Genomic DNA, 22489 nt, shown 5'->3' on the forward strand with positions numbered 1-22489 from the left:
TCGATGGTCGAACAGGGAGGGACTTCTACAGGTCGGTCGTCGATGGGTGAAGCCGGCTTTACACCGAATCCGACAAACTGGAAGAATAGACCGGAAGTCCATTCATCCCTATGTAGAGTCGGATTCGGCACACGAAGAGTCATGGCGCACTGCGGTGCCAGATTTCGGCGATCAAAGCTCCATTACGTGTTCAAAATGTTAAACTCTTGCAAAAGTTCTGGATCGACACTACGACCGGAAGCCACCGTTGCTAAGCAACTGCTAAGCGGCGTTGTTGAACCTGCTTTAAACTGCAAGTTACATATAAACCCTTTATATGTGTGTATATTATTGATGTTGGCTGTTGCTATAATCACCATTAAGAAAGCTTCTATTGTACGGTCGGAATGAATTTTGCTAATAAAGAGAAAATTAAAAAATATGAAAAGATCAAAAGGCATGTAAGTAAAGCTCTTTTCAAACACTATAAAAAGGGTGTTTTGTAGAGCACTGTCATCCAATGAAAATGTCAAAGGCAAGTTTTTGGGAAAACAGAACAAAGATAGAATAGAGATAGTGTGGTGGCGTAACCTAGATGCAGTTCATCCGACGGCCACCGGGGGGAGGAGGATCCGACTGTGGGATGCATTATCGAACTCAGCGCAAAGCCGGCTTTACACTTTACACTTCACCGTCGCAGAAAAAAAACAAGGTCGATGCGATTATCGGGCCTTTTTCTTCCTCTCTCCTTGGATCAAACGCGGTCTAACTAAGCAGAGCTTTGTCGTCGCACTTTTCTCTTCGCAAATACCTGCTTTTTATCTGCGGAAAAAAGACGAGGCCATAACACATTTGTATCCCTTACCGGTGAGAAGTGTCAGCGACGGACCATTTACTGTACACAGAATGGATACACAGAAAGAAAGACAGAAGGAGGAAATTGTGTCCGCACGGATAAAAACAGCGTATTTTCACATTTCTTTTTATTTCTAAACGTGTCGGTACGAACCGTTAACAAACATGATTTGGGCTTAGAAGACGTACAAAGACAAACGGAAATACCCCGAACAAACAAACAATCGAACAAACAAAGGAACCCATATAATTATTTTGAACATAGAACATAGCAAATACAGCCGGGATGGAATGACGGTAGTTAAATATCACAAAGAGCGTCCACCATCAACTCTTATTTTCTTTCTTTTTTGCGTTTATGAAAAACAAGAAGAAGCATTTATCAAACTATGGCACAATCGAGGGGGGTGGGGCATTCCCAGCAAATGAACGGCTTCAGCGGCGACGCGCCCTGACCTCTCCAAACCCCGAACAAACTGTGCGAGCAAGGCACGCTTACTAAAAATCGCTCGTAAGATTTTTTTGTTTGTTTTGTTTTGTTTAAAGCACTAGAAAAAGTAAGTATACTCTTAATATGATACTATACAGACGTATGGTTTACTTTCAGCTTGATATAAGCGCGGGGGAGGAAATCATAAATCCGATGGCTAAAATACAAAATATCTCTTAAAATATTTAAAATAGATTTTATTTTCATTTACTTTTTTGTACACTATGCAAACCGATTGACAATTCGATGGTTTTTAAAAAAAATAAATATTCAGTGAAATGCTGTCTCTTTTCGACACAGATGCGTGGAAATGTAGATTTCTATAACAATAAATAAATAAATAAATAAATAAATAAATAAATAAATAAAAAAGCCCCCCCCCATCCTATCGATACCCTGACGCGATTCCCTGTAATATTTAATTCCAACAACACTTGACGACGGTTGCACATGGTTTTTTGAGCTGTTCAGACAACAATATTGCTCGTTTCTTTTGTTGTTCTTCACCCAGTTAACTCTTGTTTTCTCTTTTGTTTCTATTTTTTTTCTCCGCCTTTATTGCTTCCGGAAGAAATTACCTGGGAATTTAGTTTAGAGTTCTGCAGTGGGACGGGTCAGTGGAATATCCGGAGACTACAAAAAGGCTGAGTAACACACACACACACACACACCCACACCCACACACGTGCACGCACACACACACGTATACAATCACGCACGTGCGTCTGGATACAGAAGGCAACTCTCTCTCTTTCTCTCTCCCACGAAGAACCGATGCAGATGTGATCTTCTCTGTTGATCACATCTGCATCGATAAGTCAAGCTCTTCACTGAAGAGCTCGGCGGGAAAGGGTTTTACAGCGTGAGACGAGGGGCACAATGTCAGAAACAAACAAACAAACAGACAAATAAATAAATAAATAAATAAATAAATAATCAAACAAACAAATAAATATATAAAATAAGGCTGATTTAAATAGGGTCCGAAAAAGCAAAACAGTTTTTGAGCCAGAGACAGTGGTAGTGTCCGGTTATCGCCCCCTACCGCCACAATCGAGAATGCAGTTTCGTTTTGGTGTAGTTCCAACTACTGATCCCCCTCACCCCACCCCCACGTATACGTTATGAAAAAAATCAAAATAAAAAATACAAAGTAAGCGCTTACATTCATACCCCTCTCTCTCTCTCCCCGCTCTCTGGGGGGGGGGGGGGGGGGGTGGGAGCAGGGGGTGAGGGGCGAGGTGAGGGCAGAAATCTCTCTGGATGGAGGCCGGCAGATGAGGGTCAAGCCGCTAGCTCGTAGAAACCCCATAAGAGGGGAAGTGGAGTCGGGACTGGGACAGGGACCTGGAAGCCTGGAACCCCCCCCTAATTTGCGAGGGGGGTGGGCGTGGGGGTGGGACACCTCCCTTTTGGCAGTGGAACAGCACTCTCAGAAGTCAACGGCCGCACGCCCAGGGGTGAGGAGGGTCGGGTGCGTGTACACAATGCTCTCGTCGGACAAGAAGGCCATTTCAGTTTGTTTGTTTGTCGTTGTTGTTGTCTTTTTTTTTTTGCTCTCTTGTTTTTTTCTTTCTCCCAGGGATAAGGATGAAGGCATTCTAAGTAGGCAGCCAGGTCACAGTGTTGGAGCTTAAAAAAAAAACTCTGATGGTGATGATGGTCGCGATCTTTCTTTTGTTTCGTTTTTTTACACTCTCTCCACTCGGCCTGGGTCGCTCGGATCTGGGGTGTAGAGATGAAAAAAATTATCATTTGAGTTAGTTTGCACTGCTTCTCAATTCATGTTTCATTACTGTAAATAAGACAGTGGTTCCAAACTGGGGCATGAAGGCCCCCTAGAGGTCTTCAAAGGGATTTCAGGGGATCTGCAGCAAAATTATTAATATATATGTTGATTTCTTTTTATTTTTCACACGTTATCATTTCTCCACCACAAACTATATTTACTCAACTCCACAAATTATGCTGATTTTTGTTGTGAGATTTGCCACTTTGTTGTCAGTTTAAGTTACATATTAGAACTGCAGTTTATTATAGGCAGACAAAGTATTTTGACTTTTTTTTTTGAGGAGGGGGTCCTCTACTAGTGTGTCGAGTGTCGTCCTCCAGTTTGGGAACCCCTGTGATAAGAAACCAGGAATTCCAAATAGGAAATGCAACTCAAATAGGCCACAGTGAGCAATAGAGAAAACATCAATGTATCATGAAAGGTGATTTTTTTTTCGAAGTAAATTAGTGATTAGAGACATATTAAAAGAGCTGTCATTGTCATGAAATTTCAAGTGACGATTAATGGTCATACAAATAGTTGCTATCGACCATTTTTCTTCTTTATTTTATCATGGGAACATAAATCATTTTTGGACTGAAGATGGAGGGGGTTCATCCATTTTTGTGAAATTACACCATCAAGTTGCGATTTGATCCAATTGCGTTATAAGAGTTCAAGATAGGGGCAAACCCAAACAATCTTTTACAAACAATGTATGAGCCTAAACCAAAACATTTCCTAAACATTTTCTGTATAATTTATCAAAGCTACGGAAAAATGAATGGAAGTCTAAATTTGCACTGGCATTTGTTGTAGAATAACAAACGTCAGTCAAGCATAAATAACATTGGGGCAATACTGCTTTGGATCATAATGTGTCACAGCGGTTCATTTTGAATATTTTTTTTTCAAATCACACAATTTGCTGTTATTTGAGCTTTCAGATCAAGAACAAATTGTGAATCACAAACATCACATACATGTATTGTCCAGGGTACAATCATATTCAAACATGCAAGATTAACATTATAATCTCCATTGGCTTTTTTGACATCCAATAAAAACTACGAGAATGTCAATGCAAACTGTACCTGATGACGCTTCTGCATCTTGCACCACTGTCTCTACAGAAGCCTGTTGTGAATGGGTGACCAAACTATCATAGACTTGGTCTCTCTGTGGGGTAGGGAGGGTCTCCTCCTTCTGCCCCTCTTCCCCCTCTATTTCCCCCTCTCCAGAGTCAGTGCTACGGATGCTGAGCCGCCTCATGCGGTAGACAGCGTCCACCTCCCTCATCTGTGGGGGCCGGTCAAAGGGCACCCGGATAGGGGAAGCAGCCATCTTGTCCTGCATGCTTACTGAGCGGCTGGGTGGCCCTCGCACCCTCCTCTCCCCTTCCAAGCTCAAAGACAGCCTGCGGTCTGGGTTCAGGGGCACTGAGAGCGGCAATCTGTCTGGCGGGAACTCCGGTAACCCCGGGTGGTCCCTCCCCAGATGGGTCCGCAAGACGACTCTATGCTCCGAGACAGCAAACGGCCTCTTCTCTTGGTCCTGTCTATTGTCAGATGTCACAGAGCCCTGTCCCTGGCATCCATCTTTCACCTTCTGGGTCTGTTTGTCTCCATCGCCTTCTGTTGCGTCCCCTGTTGCGGCATCTCTGTCAGCTAACTTTTCTTCCTTAGTGAGAGGTTCTCTAACACTCTGTTCCCCTGTGACTTGGGACTCTAGAGGCACATCCATCTCTGATACCCTGACTGCGCCCTCATCTATAGCTTTGTTCTCTATTTTGATCTCTGCTGTCTTAATTGCACGGAAGCTGTTTGTGTCCTCTGCCGAAGCGGCATCTGGTCTCTGGACCTCTCTCTCCTTGTCCTCCATTGACGAATGTTGCTCAATCATTTCAAGGCATAGGTTAGACCCTAAAGGGTTAAATCTAAACTCACTGGGCTCCTTTGCTTTTGTATCCTCCTCTGGGCTTTCCATTGCAGCGCGTTGCGGCGGACTGCCGTTTTGATTAGTCGAACTGTCCGAGCTGTTCTCTTCATGGAGCGGAGGCAGTGGACCTTGTCTCAACTGATTCTCTAGTTCTCGTTTGCAAATCGGGCACTCCTCCTCGGAGTCAGCGTTGAGATCTCGAGGAGGCTCTCCGGAACTGCCTGCGGAGGCTGCGTTGACATCGGCAGAGTCTCTGGACTGGCGCAAAGCCTGGCATATGTCCTCGTAATCAGGTGGACTGGTGAGTGTGGAGGCATCCTGCATGGGCTGTCTGTCTGCCCAAGGAACCTCGGCCGCCACTGTGTTGGTCGTTGGGCTAAAGTCACAAATCTGCGTCTCGATCGGTTCATCCGGCAAGTCGAGCTTCACCGTCCTACCATCACTGCTGCTCCTCCTGCGCGAAAGATGCGCCATGACCCTGTATTCTCTGAAGCCTGTCTCCCGAGGTGGGACGGGGAGCTCCTCCCGAAGCTGCTTACTGAAGGTTACGGACTTTGTTGCAGGTCTGGAAAAGGCGCTCTTGACCTCCCTGTACTCTGGATCAACAGACCAGCTCACTGCGCTGCGCCTAAGGCTGCTTGGTTTGTTGAGGGGTTCCGATGTCAACCTTATCTTGATACGTTCAGGGATCTGCACAGAACCATTGGGTACTTTATTGCTGGCAGTGCCTAGCTCCAAGATGTCTTTGTAGGCCTCATTGAGGTCCTCTATGCACTTGTCAACACTGGGCTGTTTGCTGTTCTGTTGCTCCTGATCCTGAATGTCTTTGTTGACAGTCTCTAGCTCTTTGACAGCATCCCATGGTCGTTGGCCAACCGGCTTCAGGAGGAACTGACCAAACGCCTCCTGCCCACCACTCGCTGCTGGTTTGGCCTCCTCCATGTTTCCTGAGGGTGGGGCTGCTTGCGTTTGAGCTGTGCTCTTGTTCAGCTGGTTGGAGAAAGTGGAGGTCAGGGAGAAGGCGCTGTTGCTGGACAGTTTTAAACTCTTCACCCCCTTTATGGGAAAAGTGAAGGCAGTGTTCACCACAGTGCTGCTATCCGGGGGAGCATCGCTGCCCTGGGGGACAGGGTCTTGTTGTGCTTCCTTGTTTTCTGTCTCGGGAGCCGCTGGTTTTTGGACTTCCGGACTTGTTTGCGTCTCCTGGTCTCTGTATTGGTTTGCAGGCCAGGATCCCGACAGTTTGAGCTCCTTGTAATGGTTTATCTTAGGAGGTCTGCAGGGTAATCTTTTCACCATTTTGCTGCTGGCTCGGCTGCTTGTTTTGCTGCTTGCTATGCTACCAGTCAGTGCTTGCAGCTCAGCCTCAGCCGAAGATGTGCTTTGGAGACTTTGGTTTGTTAAGTGGCCGGTCTTGTTCTCACTAGGACTGTCCACTGGGTCTAGCGGCTTCTCGTCATTGTTATTCTGGTCACGTGATGATCCACCGATCTGTGGGGTAACGGGAACCGACACCAAACAAAAAATGGTCTCACTAAGTTTCTTTTTTAAATTCTTGGATTTGTCTTTCTCAGGCGGTTCCGGGGGCTCCGTCTTTTTGACCTCTGTCACAGTTTCCACTGTACCCTGGTCGGGAGGCTTGATTGGTGGCGGTGGAGGTTTACCTAGGATGGACGAAGGAAAAAACTGACTTCGGCTTTGCTCAGGAGCTACACTATCACTACCTTTGTTTATTCCCCTGTTGGACCACCGATTGCTGCTGTCGTTGTCATTGAGAGATGTCTTGTGGATGTCAGAATTGAGAGCTAGCCCCTGTTGTGGGGGAAAGGCACTATCATGTGTAGATTGTCCTAAAACCTTAGCGCAGGGAATCTCTTTGTTGATGTTCCGGATCTTGTCCGAGTCAGTGAGAGAATTTCCAACGGGCCCTCCTGAGATTTGTCTCACTCTTGGGTCTTCAATGGGTAAGTAACGGGCATGACCTGGAGGTTCTTCATACCCAGACCGTGCTGGTTTCCGATAGGATGCACCTCGATCCCCATAGTGTTCCAGCCATGAACCTGCCTGTCTCGACAACCATCTACCAGGATCTGAGTTGGGCATCTGCAGGGCCTCTGCCCTCCATCTAAGGTTTGCCATTTCGTTGCGGTTTAGTTGAACTGCTCTTTGAGGTGGGGCTCTTTTATAGGAAGGGGGTGGTATGTAACCAGGAGGTTCAATACCAAAGATGGCAGAGTGTTGTGCGAAATAGTCCTGTCTCTGCAACTCCCCACCCCTGGGATAGTAGACAAGCCTGTCTTTTTGTCTGGCACCCTGATCTATAGCGAGCATTTCTGCGCTACCCCTAGTCTGCTGGTGAATCTCGTATGATGGAGGCTTTAACGGCCTGCTAAACCTGGGCTTTGGTAAAAGTGCAACATGGCTGCTTGGCCAGGCATTCCGGCCCCACCTGTCTCTGCTGACAGCACCGCTGTAGATGTACCGACTGTAAGGCCCAGTGAAAACAGTGCTATTCATTCTCTGCTGTCTGTCAGGTAAGCTTGGCCTGGATGCAACAAGTTCTCTGCGTTCGGTCCCATCCGGCGACAAAACCCTAGGGAGAGACTGTGACTTTGCTTTAGTTCTGGGATGGAAAGTACCCTCACTAGTCCTCAGGCGGTACTGTTCCAGAGCCCACCTATCCCCTTCCCCATCAGACAGCTGCCTCCCCAGCCCCACTGCGGGTTTCCATTCCTCAGTGCCCAGGCTCTGGCACTTCCTCTCCCCCGTCACCCTCAACTGGCCGGGGGCAGCGTCCAGGTCCCTCAGCCAGGAAATGTCCTCCCATAGCTGCTGTGCATGTCTCTCTGCCCTGTGTTCTTCCGCTGCGATCAAGGCCTGTGGCCTCCAGGCACCGGCGGAGGCCCTCAGCTCCCTGCCATCAGCATAGTCCAAAAGTACGCTAAAGTCCTGGCCCCGCCTTCTCCAGTAGGAGACGTCCCTCTCCTCATGGCTTAATGGCTCAGAGTAAGTCAAACTAGGGACATCATAGAACCTGGGAAGACAGAAATGTTCAGTGTTAGCAAGTTTCTTAAACAGCGAAAAAAAGGATGAAAAAATAGCACATTACTTTAATTGTCATTTTAATGGCTAAAATGTTTCTTATAGAAAATACTAAAATGTTTTTCAAAACAACAAGTAAGCTTCAGTCAAAATAATAATAATAATAATAATAATAATAATAATGATTATAATAATAATAATAATAATAGATAGCTGCAGGCAGCAATACACAGTTTCCAGTTTAGTCATGTTTGGTACATATTACAGGTGTCCGAGGTTCAGAGGTTCTCGAATCTGCGCTCTGTGATTAAATGCGGGGACATTTGGAGCGGTCCGAGGGGACTCGCTCCTACCGCAAATTCTTTCTTTAATTGCTCTCCTTTTGCAGGGATGGGGGCTGCACTGGGCTCGGGTTGGAAGGACTGTGAGTTCAAGTTCAACTAGTGTTTTAGGAAGACCCGCTGTATCAGCTCAGGGGGGCCTCATCCTCCTTATTACAATTTCACGGATTCTATTATTCTACACCGACACGGTACGAATGGATATTCTGAACCATAACGTGCACATCTATAGTACATAGTATGATGCCGTCACAAAGCGTCTTACTCTAAATCTCATCTCGTTCCATTAGTTTTCGAATGTTGGCATGTCGGTGACGCACGACCGTCCAGCTACTTTAGGTCAGATTTTTGGGGTTTTCACAAATTTCTGCTCTGTAAACTGTTTTCGTAGCTTTTGCCGTTGTTCTGTTCCAGAGTTTCAGCCCGAAATATTCTGAGGAAAAGAATCGAACAATAACAATAGCTGCAGACAGCAATACATGGTGTCTGTAATCGACACCAATTAGAAATGTTCGAGTTCCCATGGAACGTAGCCTCAGTTTGTGCTGTCGCTCATCTTTACATCAGCATTACGTCGAAAACTAGTTCAATTTTTCCAGTTTCCAATGAAGGCAGCATTAACTCATGTATTGACGCTGTGAGTCAAGTTTTCCGAGTCCTGGTGACACGTAGAATTACTTATACAAGGATGGTTTGTGATGTCACGTAGCGCCTTGCTTCACAAACCAATCAAGGTAGAACAAAATTCTTCAACTTCCTGTTAATTTTCGTTGGTTTTTCACTAATTCCTGCTCCTAATGGAGATCGATATGGATCAAACTTGAACCACGAGAGGTCTGGGATGTCCCGTTTCTAATGAGACCTCAACCATGTTGTGGGATCAGTGATTGTGGTGTGTGCAGGCTGGACCCCTAATAATAATGATAAGACAGATACACGTTGCATATTTCAAGCTACATTTGTTTATTTATGTATATATATATATATATATATTGACCTTTCGCTGACCTATCACACAAAGATGAAAAGATGAAGGTCAAGCTAAATATTTGGCTGACTCAAAAACAAAACAACAACCAGCAAATATCAAACAAGTACTTGTTTCAAGATTTCTCATCCAATTTAAAACCTTAAATCTTGCTGTTCAGCATTTTGTGATAATGAGAATTAAGCATATTGCACGTTTGTAAAATAATGCTTTGTGCTTTCAGCATCAGCGTTGCTTTGGGGACCAGAGGGGAATAAGTCTCCCCAGTAGAACTTGATAGAGAAGGGGCCGGCTCACCTGAGGCCAGGGTGCTTAGGTCGGCAGCTCTCTGCTCTCGTGAAGATGCCACAAAATTGTGCAAGTACTGCAATATTATATACATATTAGATTTGCTCTTTCGAGTCCCAGCCTGGGAAAAAAAAGCCTTTGTTTGCTTTCAAGTTTAACTTCAAAACTTCAAAAAAGGATGAGCGCTCTTACATTCTTCATTTTCAATTCAGCTCATTATTATTATTAAGCATATGCGCAATATAGGACGCTTTCAAAAATAGTATTCATTCACTATGAAATGGGGGTTTTCTCCCAAAATGTCCACCAGGTCAACAGTTCTGTCATGGATCACCCTGACCACAGCTTTTAGACAGGAGCTGAGACATCTGTATTTACATTTATTTATTTAGCACTTTTGTCCAAAGAGACTAGAAACAATTGAAGGATACATCGACCATTGGAGCAACCTCAAATTAAAGTGCCTGAGCACCCTGTTTCTAAATTCAACCAGATACAAGTGCAAGATGCTGTAAGGAATCTATATATATTTGGAATATGAAGTACTCATATTTTGTTAGTGCAATATGTTAATACAACTCTTAAAACGAGCCAACATCAACAAGAACAGGAAAAGTTAGTCACAGGTAAGCTAGGATCAGGTATTAAGGTGTTCCTAAAAGAACAGGGTCTTCAGGTTGCCATTAGTGGTTTTAATTCCTGCTCTACAACAGCTCAAGAGCTCGGGTGGCCATTAAAAACCTGTGGAAATGGGATCCTGGTCAAACGTTACATACACCAGTCCCTTCCTTGCTATAAAGAAAATAACAACAGCAACCAGACATTCAGAAAAAAAAATCAAAATCAAAAAAATCGAAAGTAATATAGAAATACAGAACAACCTTCACAATTAACCTTTTGGGGGGGGCAGTTTGTATCAGTGGAGCGCGAGTGTGCGCAAGAGAGAGAGGCTGAGTCAGTGCGCTAGTGACTGCCCGACTCATTCATTTAAGCAGCGCAGCGAGCAGATCTCGGGCGGCGGCATATGCTCGGCTGTGCAGCGGTGGGAAGCCGCGCTGTGCACACTTGCCCAGCAACATGCTTACATCACAGAGCACGTGCTGGGCGTTATGCGACGTTGCCCGTGTTTACAGTGGAGTGATTACGCGCGTGCCTGTCTTTGGGCATGTTCCGTTCTCTCCTCTCCATTGCAGTCTAAGGGGATCGAGCAAACCTTCACATGCTCGAATACTGTAGGTGCGATTTCAAAATATGGCTGTGAAAAAGGCAAAGGCCATCTCTCGAGATTCCTCAAATCCCGACGTAGGAGAAGGCAGTGGTGCCGCTGCGGCCACCAGTGTTCTGCAGCTGCGGATGGACCAAAGTAAAGATGGGAGGGAGGGAGGCAGGGAGGGGGCAGGGAGAGGGGAAGAATGGGAAGGAGGGAGGGAGGGAGGAAGCAAGGAAGGTAACGGAGGAGGTAACGATGGAAGTAAGGAAGGAAGGGATTTAGGGAGGAAGGGGATAGTAGGGGGGAAGGAAGGAAGGAAGGTTGACAGTAATGATGGAAGTAAGGGAGGCAGGGAGGGATGGAGGGAGCAAGGACAAAATGAAGGGAGGGAAAGAGCAATGGAGGAAATAATGATGGAAGGAAGGGAGGCAGGAAAGGGGAGGATGAAAATGAAGGAGGGAGGGAGAGACAATGGGGGAAGTAACAATGGAAGTAAGGAAGGAAGGGATTTAGGGAGGAAGGAAGGGAGGTGGGGGGGTGGAAAGGAGGAAGGAAGTTAAGGAGGGAAGGGGAAGAAAAAGAAGGAGGCTGTGTGGGTAGGGGGGACCCTGCGCAGTGCAGACGTGGGTTTGCAAAGCAATACCAGGGGGCCACATCGAGGGTGTGTGTGTGTGTGTGTGTGTGTGTGTGAGAAGCATGTGTGTGTGCGTGAACTCCTGGGTGTGTATTAAGATGTGAAGTTGGGGAGGAGGAAAGGGGGGAGGAGGAGGGGGAGAAGGCAGTACTCACCCGCTGTCGGTGGCCAGCGAGTCCCCCAGGGGCTGGATGTCCATGAGACTGACCAGGCCCAGCTCCTTCCTCCTCAGGCCGCGCTCCCCGGCCTCGCCGTCCAGCGCCGGGTAACCCTTGAGCAGCGCCTGCCTGCTGCCATAGATCCCACTGGCAGGGGCCCCACGCTCTGCCTCATACCCATTGAAGGTCCCGTCCCGCCGGCCCGCCCGGCTGCTGAGACCGAGACCGAGGCCGAGACCACTGCTGCCAAGCCCACCGCTGAGACCGCCGGTGTCCAGCAGCTCCCGCGCCGGGCAGTCAGTGGGCCGCTTGTCATAGGAGGGCGTGGCCGACGGTGGCGGCGGGGCACTCCTGGGCAGTTTGTATCCGTGGGAAATGAGGAGGTCCTCTACGCTGTACATGGTGGCTCTCTCTCTCTCTCTCTCTCTCTCTCTCTCTCTCTCTCTCTCTCTCTCTCTCTCTCTCTCTCTCTCTCTCTCTCTCTCTCTCTCTCTCTCGAGGGCAGAGAGGTGTGTGTGTGTGTGTGTGTGTGTGTGTGTGTGTGTGTGTGTGTGTGTGTGTGTGTGTGTATGTGTGTGTGTGTGTGTGTGTGTGTTGACTTATGCGCAGAGCTACTTCTTCTGCTTGTGTTGGCGGAGGCTGGAGCTCTTTGGCTGAGCGGAGGTCATCACTGCGTGGGACAAAAAAGGCAGGGTTAACTACTACTACTACTACTACTACTTCTACTACTACTCAAAGTTTTTTTTAATGAGAATAACAACACAATAAATAAACAAATCTGTAGAAATTTGATGTGTAAGTGATGATGCAGGGTGAGGGATGGGAAACTGATTCAGGAATTGGAACATAATTTAATAGTAATGAAAATGAAAATAATAACAGTAATACTTATACAAAAAAATTTAATAAAATAACTAAATAAATAACCCCCAGAAACAAACACTATACGCACTTTGATCAACAACCACACAATCAACAAATTTAATTTAGTCACCTAATTTTCCTATTTCAATATGCATTTGACAGTAGACAAAGCTAGTTTGGTAAGATCAACCAGAGTGTAATGGCTATGGAATAATGACACCACCAGCCATTAGCCGATGGGCGGACGGTGGAGCAATCTACTCCAGCTAGATCATAAACCCTTGAATATAAAAACGACTTATTTAAATCGGTTGAGAAATGTAAACGTTATGGTGCTTTTTAATCCACAAAAAGCGCAGCTCCCTGTTAACTTGTATTTGTTTACAGGCCAGTCTTGCCCGTTCCAATATGGCGCCGACCTTGACCTATCGCAGCAACGAGCCGAACCAGTCAATGCGGCGTCTATGTACGTCTATTATGTCTATGATTGAACCAAAAGAAATAAAATTTAACTAAAATTGTGACAATTTCAATTCACCTCTTCAGTGAACATGCTTCTCTCTTCTCTAATTTCCCTCTAAAGTAGTGTTAATCAGATGTTGAGACCTCTGAGGAAAACGTTGCGACAGCGGCACAAAAATTGTCAATTGCCCCTTTAACGAAAGAAAACTCTCCTGCTAACTGACTTAAACAAAAACCCTCTAAAATAATATCAAATTTTCAAATTAAATGATATGTTTGTATCATAATAAGAATAATAATAATAGTAAGAATAACAAGAATAAGAATAAAAAACACAGCTGCAGGCAGCAATACGCAGGGTGCAGTTTAGTCGTGTTAGGTATGTATTACAGTTTCCCAGGTTCTCTGAAATGCAGCGCGATCTTCCGCGTTTACTTTCAACGCAGCATGGGCTCCCCCCTGTCTGTCGTCTCCTGGTTGCTCGTCTTGCAGAGCAACCACGATGCGGTTTACACAGCGCAACCCGACTGTCTTTACCCGACTGTCTCCTGCCTCCGGGTCCTATTGTAGTTTTCCGATGCGTTTCATGGGCTTGAAACGCATCGGAAAACTACAGGACTACAGTTTGTTACGACTTCCTCGAATCCCACAAAGTAAGGAGGAGACACAACACTGCATCTAACACCGGGTTAGATGTGAACAGAATCCCTTCGTTTACAAAAAGAACCCTGCAGTCTGGACCCTTAAAAATAATAAGAAGAAGAAGAAGAATAAGATAAAACCGTCTCAATGACCTACAGTTTGTTTATAGAGTTAAAACACATTGATGACACGGCAAGTGTCACTGTCAATTGTCCATCAATGGACTTGCCGTATAGTAGTATATTCTGTATATTTTTATATATTTGGCTATTTCTGTCCTGTATTTGTGTATTTTTGGCTATTTTTATTGTATTCGCATTTTATAATTGTTATTTATTGTTATTTATTTATCTTTTTTACTGTTTATTATCAGTAGAGAAATGCAAATTCCTTATGTTTGAAACTGTACTTGGCGGAATAAACTCATTCTGATTCCGATTCTACTGCATTGTTTTTTAGCTTTCTAGGGTTCAAGTTCAAGTTCAAGTTCAAGAGATTATTTGTCACATACATATACATACGGTGATACATATATGCAGTGAAATGTCTTGACACCCGGTGATTATGCACAGTAAGCTCTATAAGCTCTAAAAATACTAAAAATACAAAAATGTGGGTTATGGCTAGCGGTCAGCCATATCATATCATGTGTCATGTGAAGTGGTTGTGTGAAGAAAATTACTACAAGAAGAGAAAAATGCATGAAGTCTGTACAGTGAAAATGAACAATTGATTTTCCATTGGTTTCGTAGGATTATAAGAATACATGTTGTGTGTGTGTGTGTGTGTGTGTGTGTGTGTGTGTGTGTGTGTGTGTGTGTGTGTGTTGTGACTAAGCAGACGATTTTGGCGTCAGGGGCCAAAGTCTTTGAAAGACGAGCGGCGGGTTTTTGCCCTAAAAAGGCTTCGGCAACTTTTGCCCTTTCTGTTTAGGACGTGACGCAAACGATCCACAGCCTTCCTCGGGCGACATCTCTGAGAATGAATATACAGCCTAGTCTAGTGACTATCCAAGAACCACATGTTATGTTAACGAGGCTAGACGAAAATTTGCCTGTTTAAAGTGGAAATCCATAAGTCTCAGAATTCCATTCAAACCGGCCATGTTTGAGTTTATATCTGGGTTTTACGAACAAATTACTTTCTCAAAAGTTCCACAGTATGCCTTGTGATCAAATAATTGCAAATAATTGTTTTTTCTTGGTCACTTAAGGTGGCCTTTCGTTTCTTGCAGGTCACCCCGATCTTTGCGTTTTCGCCCGGAAAGGTGGACCCCGCCACCAACAATGGAGACAGCACATAGTGGACGCAAATCCATAACACAAACACAGATTAGCACTTTAAAGTACTCTGTTGAATGAAAGAATGCAATTAGCTGGGAAGACCCCACCGTTTGCATTCTGGGAATTGTAGTTTACCAGTGATACGTTTTTTCATGCACGCCATCTCAAAAGTGCCACCTTCTGAAAAACTATCATTGTTATGAAACAATAAATGCATAAATGCACAGAATAATAGACGGGCCATGCTACTATAGTGAGCATGAACTTAGAATGAACAAAAAATGTACTTAAACTAAAAATTAAAGGATTAACTTGGATCATGCATTTTCCAATATGTTTTGTAAATAAATGATTCAAATACTATTTCAGAATACATTATATCATTGAAAGAGTACAGCACTATCCAAATGTAACCATTAAAAGCACTAATTGTGTTTTTAAATGTGTATTTTGTGCTGCAAAAGTCTGAAAATGCTTTTAAAACTTTAAAACAGAACTTCTGTTTCCAAAACCTTAATCTTTAATAAGTCATAGCTTCCCAAATATTTGCTTGATTCCCACAAGTGATACATTGTTTCTAAGCTCTACACTTTCATATTATGTGAAATTTAGAAATGTGACCATAAAGTACCCGGCTGTCACATATATGTGCAGGTTGTGTCTCTGGGGGCTCTCGCATGGGGCGAGGTGCGCGGTGTGCTGCAGTCTAGACTCTATTGGTGTGTATTGGTTGCTTGGCGCAGGATCTGTGCGGTCCATTTTTGTTTGAACGTCCAAATTTGTTTGAACTGATGCTGTGTTCAGTGGGAGCTCGGAAAATTGTAATTCGGCTCGGAAAACTCAAATTTGTGACTAACGAGACTAACCCGGACCCTGTGCATTGCTGCCTGCAGCTATATTAACATTAATATGATTAATTAATTGTTTGTGTTTTTTTTGCATTGACCAGGAAACGTGACTTACATGTGCATTACAATATAAAATAAGATAAAATGGTACTGTATTGATACCCCACAGGGAAAATTTGGACATTGCAGCAGCTCAGTATATACATTCGAAAGAAAAAGATAATTTAGATAAAGTAATAAATGAATGATTGTAATAATGAATGTAGCTCCCATGTAATAAACAATGATGTGATTATTCCGGTTATCAAGACATTATTCGCAGGGATGTCAAAAAAAAGCTGACGGGGACGCAGCCCCACCCTCGGGAGCCGCCACCCCGGAGGTCCCCGTTTGCTGGCGAAACAAACTTTCCAAAACCAACACTCGCTCCCATGACCTTAACATGACCTCAGCAGTCACTCACGCACACTTTGCAGACGGGAGTTTATTTTTGTTATTGTGACTGAGTGTAAACTGGCGTCCCAAGTCCTCCTCCAATCAGAAAGCAAATCGCAACTGCACCAAAGGCAGTATACGAAATACAAACAACCCCCGTCGACACCATAGGGGGGAACCTTCTCGACGAGTCAAAGTAGACCCCGGGACCCCGGCGGGCCGCGCCTAAAACTTGTATTTTTCCCGATGAGACAAGATGAGAAGTGCCACTTTTGACAAGGTCGCGACTGGGGGGGTGGGGGTGGGGCAGCTGGAGAAGCAGGGCACATCTGCCTTATTGCATAGCAACAGGGGAAGTGTCACGATTGATCACAACATAATTGTGACAGTTTGTTTTTTTTACCTGCGTGTTATCGATTCCTCCGTTCCTGGCGGAAAGCCCTCGATACAGTCAATGGGAGGGTTCTGGAGAGTCGTTTTCTTTGCAGGCCAGAATTGGTACCCATATTCGCTTTTCGCAGGCGAATATCGCCAAACAACAAACGACATGGCATGAAACGCTCTTGGGGGTCTCTGAGATAAGTTGGATGGGGCCTGGATTGACTTCGAACTTGCTTTCTACACATACACACACACACACACACACACACACACACACACACACACACACACACACACCCTGGTGGGTGGGGAGGCCCCCAATGTGCAGGCCAGAGGAGTCTGCATGCACAGGTAGGCCTATAGCAGCCACTGTAACACATCAGCACTAGCAGGCAGCACCACCCTAATTGCTAAGGGAGCATACCTACGTCTTACCTAGTGACAGGGAGATGGGGAGGGTGGGGAGGGTGCGGAGGAAAAGGGGTGGGGGGCGAGGGGAGGAGAGAAGGGGGAGAGAGGGGAGGGTGATCATAAAAAAAAAAAGAGAAGAAAACGCTTATCTCAACTAATATCAGCAATACATAATTAAGGGAAGGACTTGGTCGAGAACATGCGATTTCCACGCAAAACACATCTGCCCGGTGACTGGCTTCTCCCCTCTTCTCCCCGGGCCCTGACATTATATGAATGAATAATGATTTGCAATAGATCTATTATATCATCGCGCGTGCCTATCAATAATACATCACCGGAGTCAGAATAACAGGATAGGTGTACAGATAAATATGTACACGCGTGGATACAGTGCATGTGTTATATGACCTACTCCAGCCTTGCTACACTGCGGTGTTATATGGCACAGCCTGCATCAAATTCACTGCTTTGAAACGATTTTCCAGTCCACACAGTTGCGCCCAATTCCGCAAGTGCAGTGCTTATAATAATAATAATAATAATAATAATAATAATAATAATAAATAAAAATCTCTACACCTGCACGCAACTGTAAGTTGAAGATTTCTGCAGATGCGTGTTTACCGCCAAGACCCGCTGCCCCTGCACTGGGAAGGGAAAAAATGTACAGTATATACAGCCTATATATATATATATATATATATATATAGAATACAACCCCTCCCTGCAATGAAAAATGACGGTTGACATGGGAAGGAAAAAAAACTAAAAAAAAAAAACAATCTTGCAAAAAAAAAAAAAGCATGGATGCCACAACATTGCAAAAGAAAGGGCGTAGCGGCGGAGAGAGAGAGAGAGAGAGAGGGAGCGAGAGGGAGAGAGGGAGGCTCCTACCTGGGAGGATGCGTGGCACGGCCGCTGCGGTTCCCCTGCGCCCCGCTTCAGTGAGAGAGAGAGAGAGGGAGAGAGGGAGAGGGAGAGGGAAGCGAGCACCGCGCAGGGGCCGTGGTGCGGGAGCCGTGCGGAGCCGAGCGGAGCGCGCCTATTGGCGGGCAGGGGCGCGCCGGTTGCTGACTGCCTGGAGTGGGCTCTCCGCCTTTCGCCGGGGGTTGCCAGGTCGCGCGGCGGTTTCCAGCCCGGAGGTCCGCTTCAAAATCCCGGCCCCGCCCTCCCGCCCCTCTGCCCCCAAGAAACTTCGTGACGTTCCCATTTCATCCGTCCACACAATTTCCTTAGGCTTCAGGCGGTTACTTGGATTATAATATATTCTGTTTTTCATCGTTTTATTATTTTCTATTCTATTATTTATATACACCGATCAGCCACAACATTAAAACCACTGACAGGTGAAGTGAATAACATTGCTCATCTCGTTCCAATGGCACCTGTCAAGAGGTGGGATATATTAAGCAGCAAGTGAACAGTCAGTTCTTGAAGTTGATGTGTTGGAAGCAGGAAAAATTGGCAAGCGTAAGGATCTGAGTGACTTTGACAAGGGTCAAACTGTAATGGCCGGACGACTGGATCAGAGCATCTCCACAACGGCAGGTTAGTACCTAGCAAAAGTGGTCCAAGGATGAACCGGTGAGTCATGGGCGCCCATGGGCTCATTGATGCATGTGGGGAGCCAAGTCCAGCCCGTCTGATCTGATCCCACAGAGGAGCTACTGTAGCACAAATTGCTGAAAAAGTTAATGCTGCTATGATAGAAAGGAGTCAGAACACACAGTGCATTGCAGCTTGCTGCGTATGGGACTGAGTGTCCATGCCTGACCCCTGTCCACCACCAAAAGCGCCTACAATGGCCACGTAAGCATCAGAACTGGACCATGGAGCAATGGAGAAGGTGACCAGTCCAAGACCAAGACCTCTCTCAAGGCGTTTCCGTTCGCAGAACTGCCGCTCACTGGATGTTCTTTGTTTTTCGCACCCTTCTGAGTAAACTCTACAGAGTGTTGTGCATGAAAATCCCAGGAGATCAGCAGTTACAGAAATACTCAAACCAGCCCGTCTGGCGCCAACAATCATGCCATAGTCGAAAACACTGAGATAACATATTTTCCCCATTCTGATGGTTCATGTGAACATTAACTGAGGCTGCTATCCCGTATCTGCATGATATTATACATAATATATCCAATATTTCATTTTTGATTCTATTATTTTTTAGGTTTATACTATTGCCAAGTGTTTCTGTGTTATGTTTTTTTTTTGCATATTGCCAACATATTGTTTCTAATTATTCTATCTATCTATCTATGTATCTATCTATGTATGTATTTATCTATCTATGTATCTATGTATGTATCTATGTATGTATGTATGTATCTATCTATCTATCTATCTATCTATCTATCTATCTATCTATCTATCTATCTATCTATCTGTCTATCTATCTATCTATCTATCTATCTATCTATCTATCTATCTATCTATCTATCTATCTATCTATCTATCTATCTGTCTATCTATCTATCTATCTATCTGTCTATCTATCTATCTATCTATCTATCTATCTATCTATCTATCTATCTATCTATCTATCTATCTATCTATCTATCTATCTATCTATCTATCTATCTGTCTATTTATCTATCTATCTATTTATATAATATAATATAATATTTTTATTATATTATATTATATTATATTATAGAGAATTATACTATATTATTCTATATTATAAGAACCTCTACTATACTATATATAATATAATATCATATAATATGATTATATTAATAATTATGATATTATATTATATGTTAAGATGACTGAAATGCAGCTCTCCATTCATTTCAGCTAGTTTGACGGTTAGTAGTTATGGTTACTAGTGAACCACGTGAGGCGCACGTGCTTCGCACGCTTGCTACGTTTCCAAAATAGTGGCAAAAAAAAACAAGCCACGCTCATCCTGTGCCTCACATCCAAAGTAGCTCCGATTTATGTGGAGAGAAAACAAAATCCTGTGAAGCTGGCAACCGTGCTCCTGCTGAGGCAGGGTGCGCTCCTCGCAGAGAGGGGTGTCGAAATGGTTTCTTCCAAAGTGTTTATCACAAGTTTGCAGTTTTTTGATAGCAACCTCCATTGCGTCATGGATAGAGTGGCCTTTTGACATGGACGTCAATGAAGGCGACGGGTTATGTGTGACTCTCACGTAGGCCCCTGAAACTGTCTTTCTTTCTTTCTTTCTTTCTTCCAAATACAGAAAGAGAGCTAGAGAGAGTGCCAGACCCCTGGGGGCCCCCTTTTATAGGATGAAAAGGTAAGCCTTGAGTTCTAACACGATCCATCTGAACATCCGAAATAAGTTATTTTAAAAAATATATTTTTTTAATTATTAAAATTGTAAAAATAAATGTGTTTTTCCACTTTATAACCACCCCACCCCTCCCAGATACAGAATGTCAAATTAAGAATCAGAATCATAATGAGTTTTATTTTCCGCCAAACACATTTTCACGTACAAGGAATTCGTCATGTCTGAAAAACAAAGAAATTAAAATATTGAAAACAATTAAATAAAAATAAAAATAGCCTCATATCGGCAAATAGCCAAAAATACAGAACAGTCTGAAAAAAGCCAAATATATACAAATAGTCCAAAATGCAGAATATAAATAGCTAAATATCTAAAAAATATACAGAATACTGTATACAACATACGACTCTATGCCCTGGATAAATTATTGGTATATGTATATTGGGTATAAATGATACATTATAACTGTACTTACTAAGTTATTACAGTCTACGGTGTTATAACAGTGTTATTGTATTATTTTGCACACATATTACACAAGTTGTGTGAATGTGTATGTGTGTGTGAATCTATAGTGCTGTAACCGGTACGGCCTTCAACGTACAGCTGCCACGCCCTTGGTGATGGTGATGACTCGTCAGGCGGTGTGGTGTCCCCTTGAATTGGGATGTAATTGGGCGTCCTCAATCAGATTTTAAATGGTGTCAAAACCTTGCCGTCCAGAGCCGGACCACGTGGATTGCGGCTCATTGAATCTCATCAGCTGGCACAGGAAGTACATCCTCTGCTGCCGCTGCCACTAAACATACAGTGTGCATACTAAACACATGGGCTGTGTGCAAGGTGTCCATTTGCCTTTGTTAAAGACGCTACTATTTTCTGAATGAGCCGCCGGCTGTTAATTGCGTTTGTTAATGAGAAGAGGGTCCACCTTTCGGCCAGCCTTGTCTGTCTATTCCTGTCGGTGTAGACTTCAACTCTGAATCCAACACCACTCTCCAAATCCTTTTCTCAAATGTTGACTCTTGTGGGGACTTTCCTGTTGCCTGGAGCAGATGCTATTGTCTTTCTCTCCACAGAACAAGGGCTCGTTTTCAACGTCTTGTCCTGTTGTTGGTGCTGTACCACGTGAAGGTTAGGGTGCTGTAGCAACTTTTCTGTAACCTGAAAGTGCCATGGCATCACCATCTTGTTGGTGAGATACACCACTTTCAAGACCTCTGAAGGTGTCCTGTGGTATCTGGCACCAAGACGTTAGCAGCAGATCATTTAAGTGCTGTAAGTTGTGAGGTGGGGCCTCCATGAATCGGGCTTGTTGTTCCAGCACATCCCACAGATGCTCCATCAGATCGCACATCGCTTCCATTGCTCCATCATCCAGTTCGCTCACATGCCCATTTGTAGACGCTGTCGGTGGTGGACAGGAGTCTGCATGGGCACTCTGAACGGTCTGCGGCTACGCAGCCCCATATGCAGTAAGCTGTGTTCTGAAACCTTTCTATCATAACCAGCATAAACTTTTTCACTAATTTGTGCTACAGTAGCTGTTCTGTGAGATCTGACCAGACATCTAGACTTTGCTCCGCACGCCCATGACCCTTAACACCCCACAAGACCTGCCGTTGTCAAATCTGCTCAGATCCTTACACTTGCCCATTTTTCCTGCTTCCAACACGTCATCTTCAAGAACTGACTGTTCACTTGCTGCCTAATATATCCCACCTCTTGACATGAGCCATTGTAACGAGATGAGCAATGTTATTCACTTCACCTGTCAGTGGATTTAATGTTGCCGCTGATCGGTGTGTGTCGTATGGAACATGCTTCTATCCAATAAGCCAAACAGTACAGTTGTTGCTCCACCAAATAGCAACATAATGCCACATAACACTTAGTATTTTTTGTATTTTTCGAGCTTATAGAGCTTATTGTGCGTAATCACTGGGTGTCATGACATTTCACTGCATATATTTATGACCGTATGTATATGTATGTGACAAATAATCTCTTGAACTCGAACTTCAACTATCTACTAAAGCACACATTGACTACTGAGGTCACAACGCCACGTGCGGTCACCTGAAGACTGGTATAATAATGTTTCATAAAATACTTAGTGAAATAGGTTTGAAATGTCATCATCAAATATCATCATTCATCATTTCGATTAGTCACACGCTAATATAATTTCGGGACCTAAAAACAGG

At 44.4% G+C, this 22489-nt stretch overlaps 1 protein-coding gene across 1 annotated transcript; it reads right to left on the minus strand.

Annotated features, from left to right (window-relative positions):
• Positions 1 to 3014: 3014 nt before the first annotated feature.
• On the minus strand, positions 3015 to 12095 carry jcadb (junctional cadherin 5 associated b; the record flags this gene model as incomplete). Its single annotated transcript, XM_080011233.1, has 3 exons — positions 3015 to 3049; positions 4190 to 8067; positions 11692 to 12095. 3 exons carry the CDS (start codon positions 12093 to 12095, stop codon positions 3015 to 3017), a joined length of 4317 nt encoding a protein of 1438 aa, XP_079867359.1.
• Positions 12096 to 22489: the final 10394 nt, after the last annotated feature.

Source organism: Zeus faber (assembly GCF_960531495.2).
Source record: "Zeus faber genome assembly, chromosome: 12".
In the NCBI taxonomy this organism is placed as follows: Eukaryota; Metazoa; Chordata; class Actinopteri; order Zeiformes; family Zeidae; genus Zeus; species Zeus faber.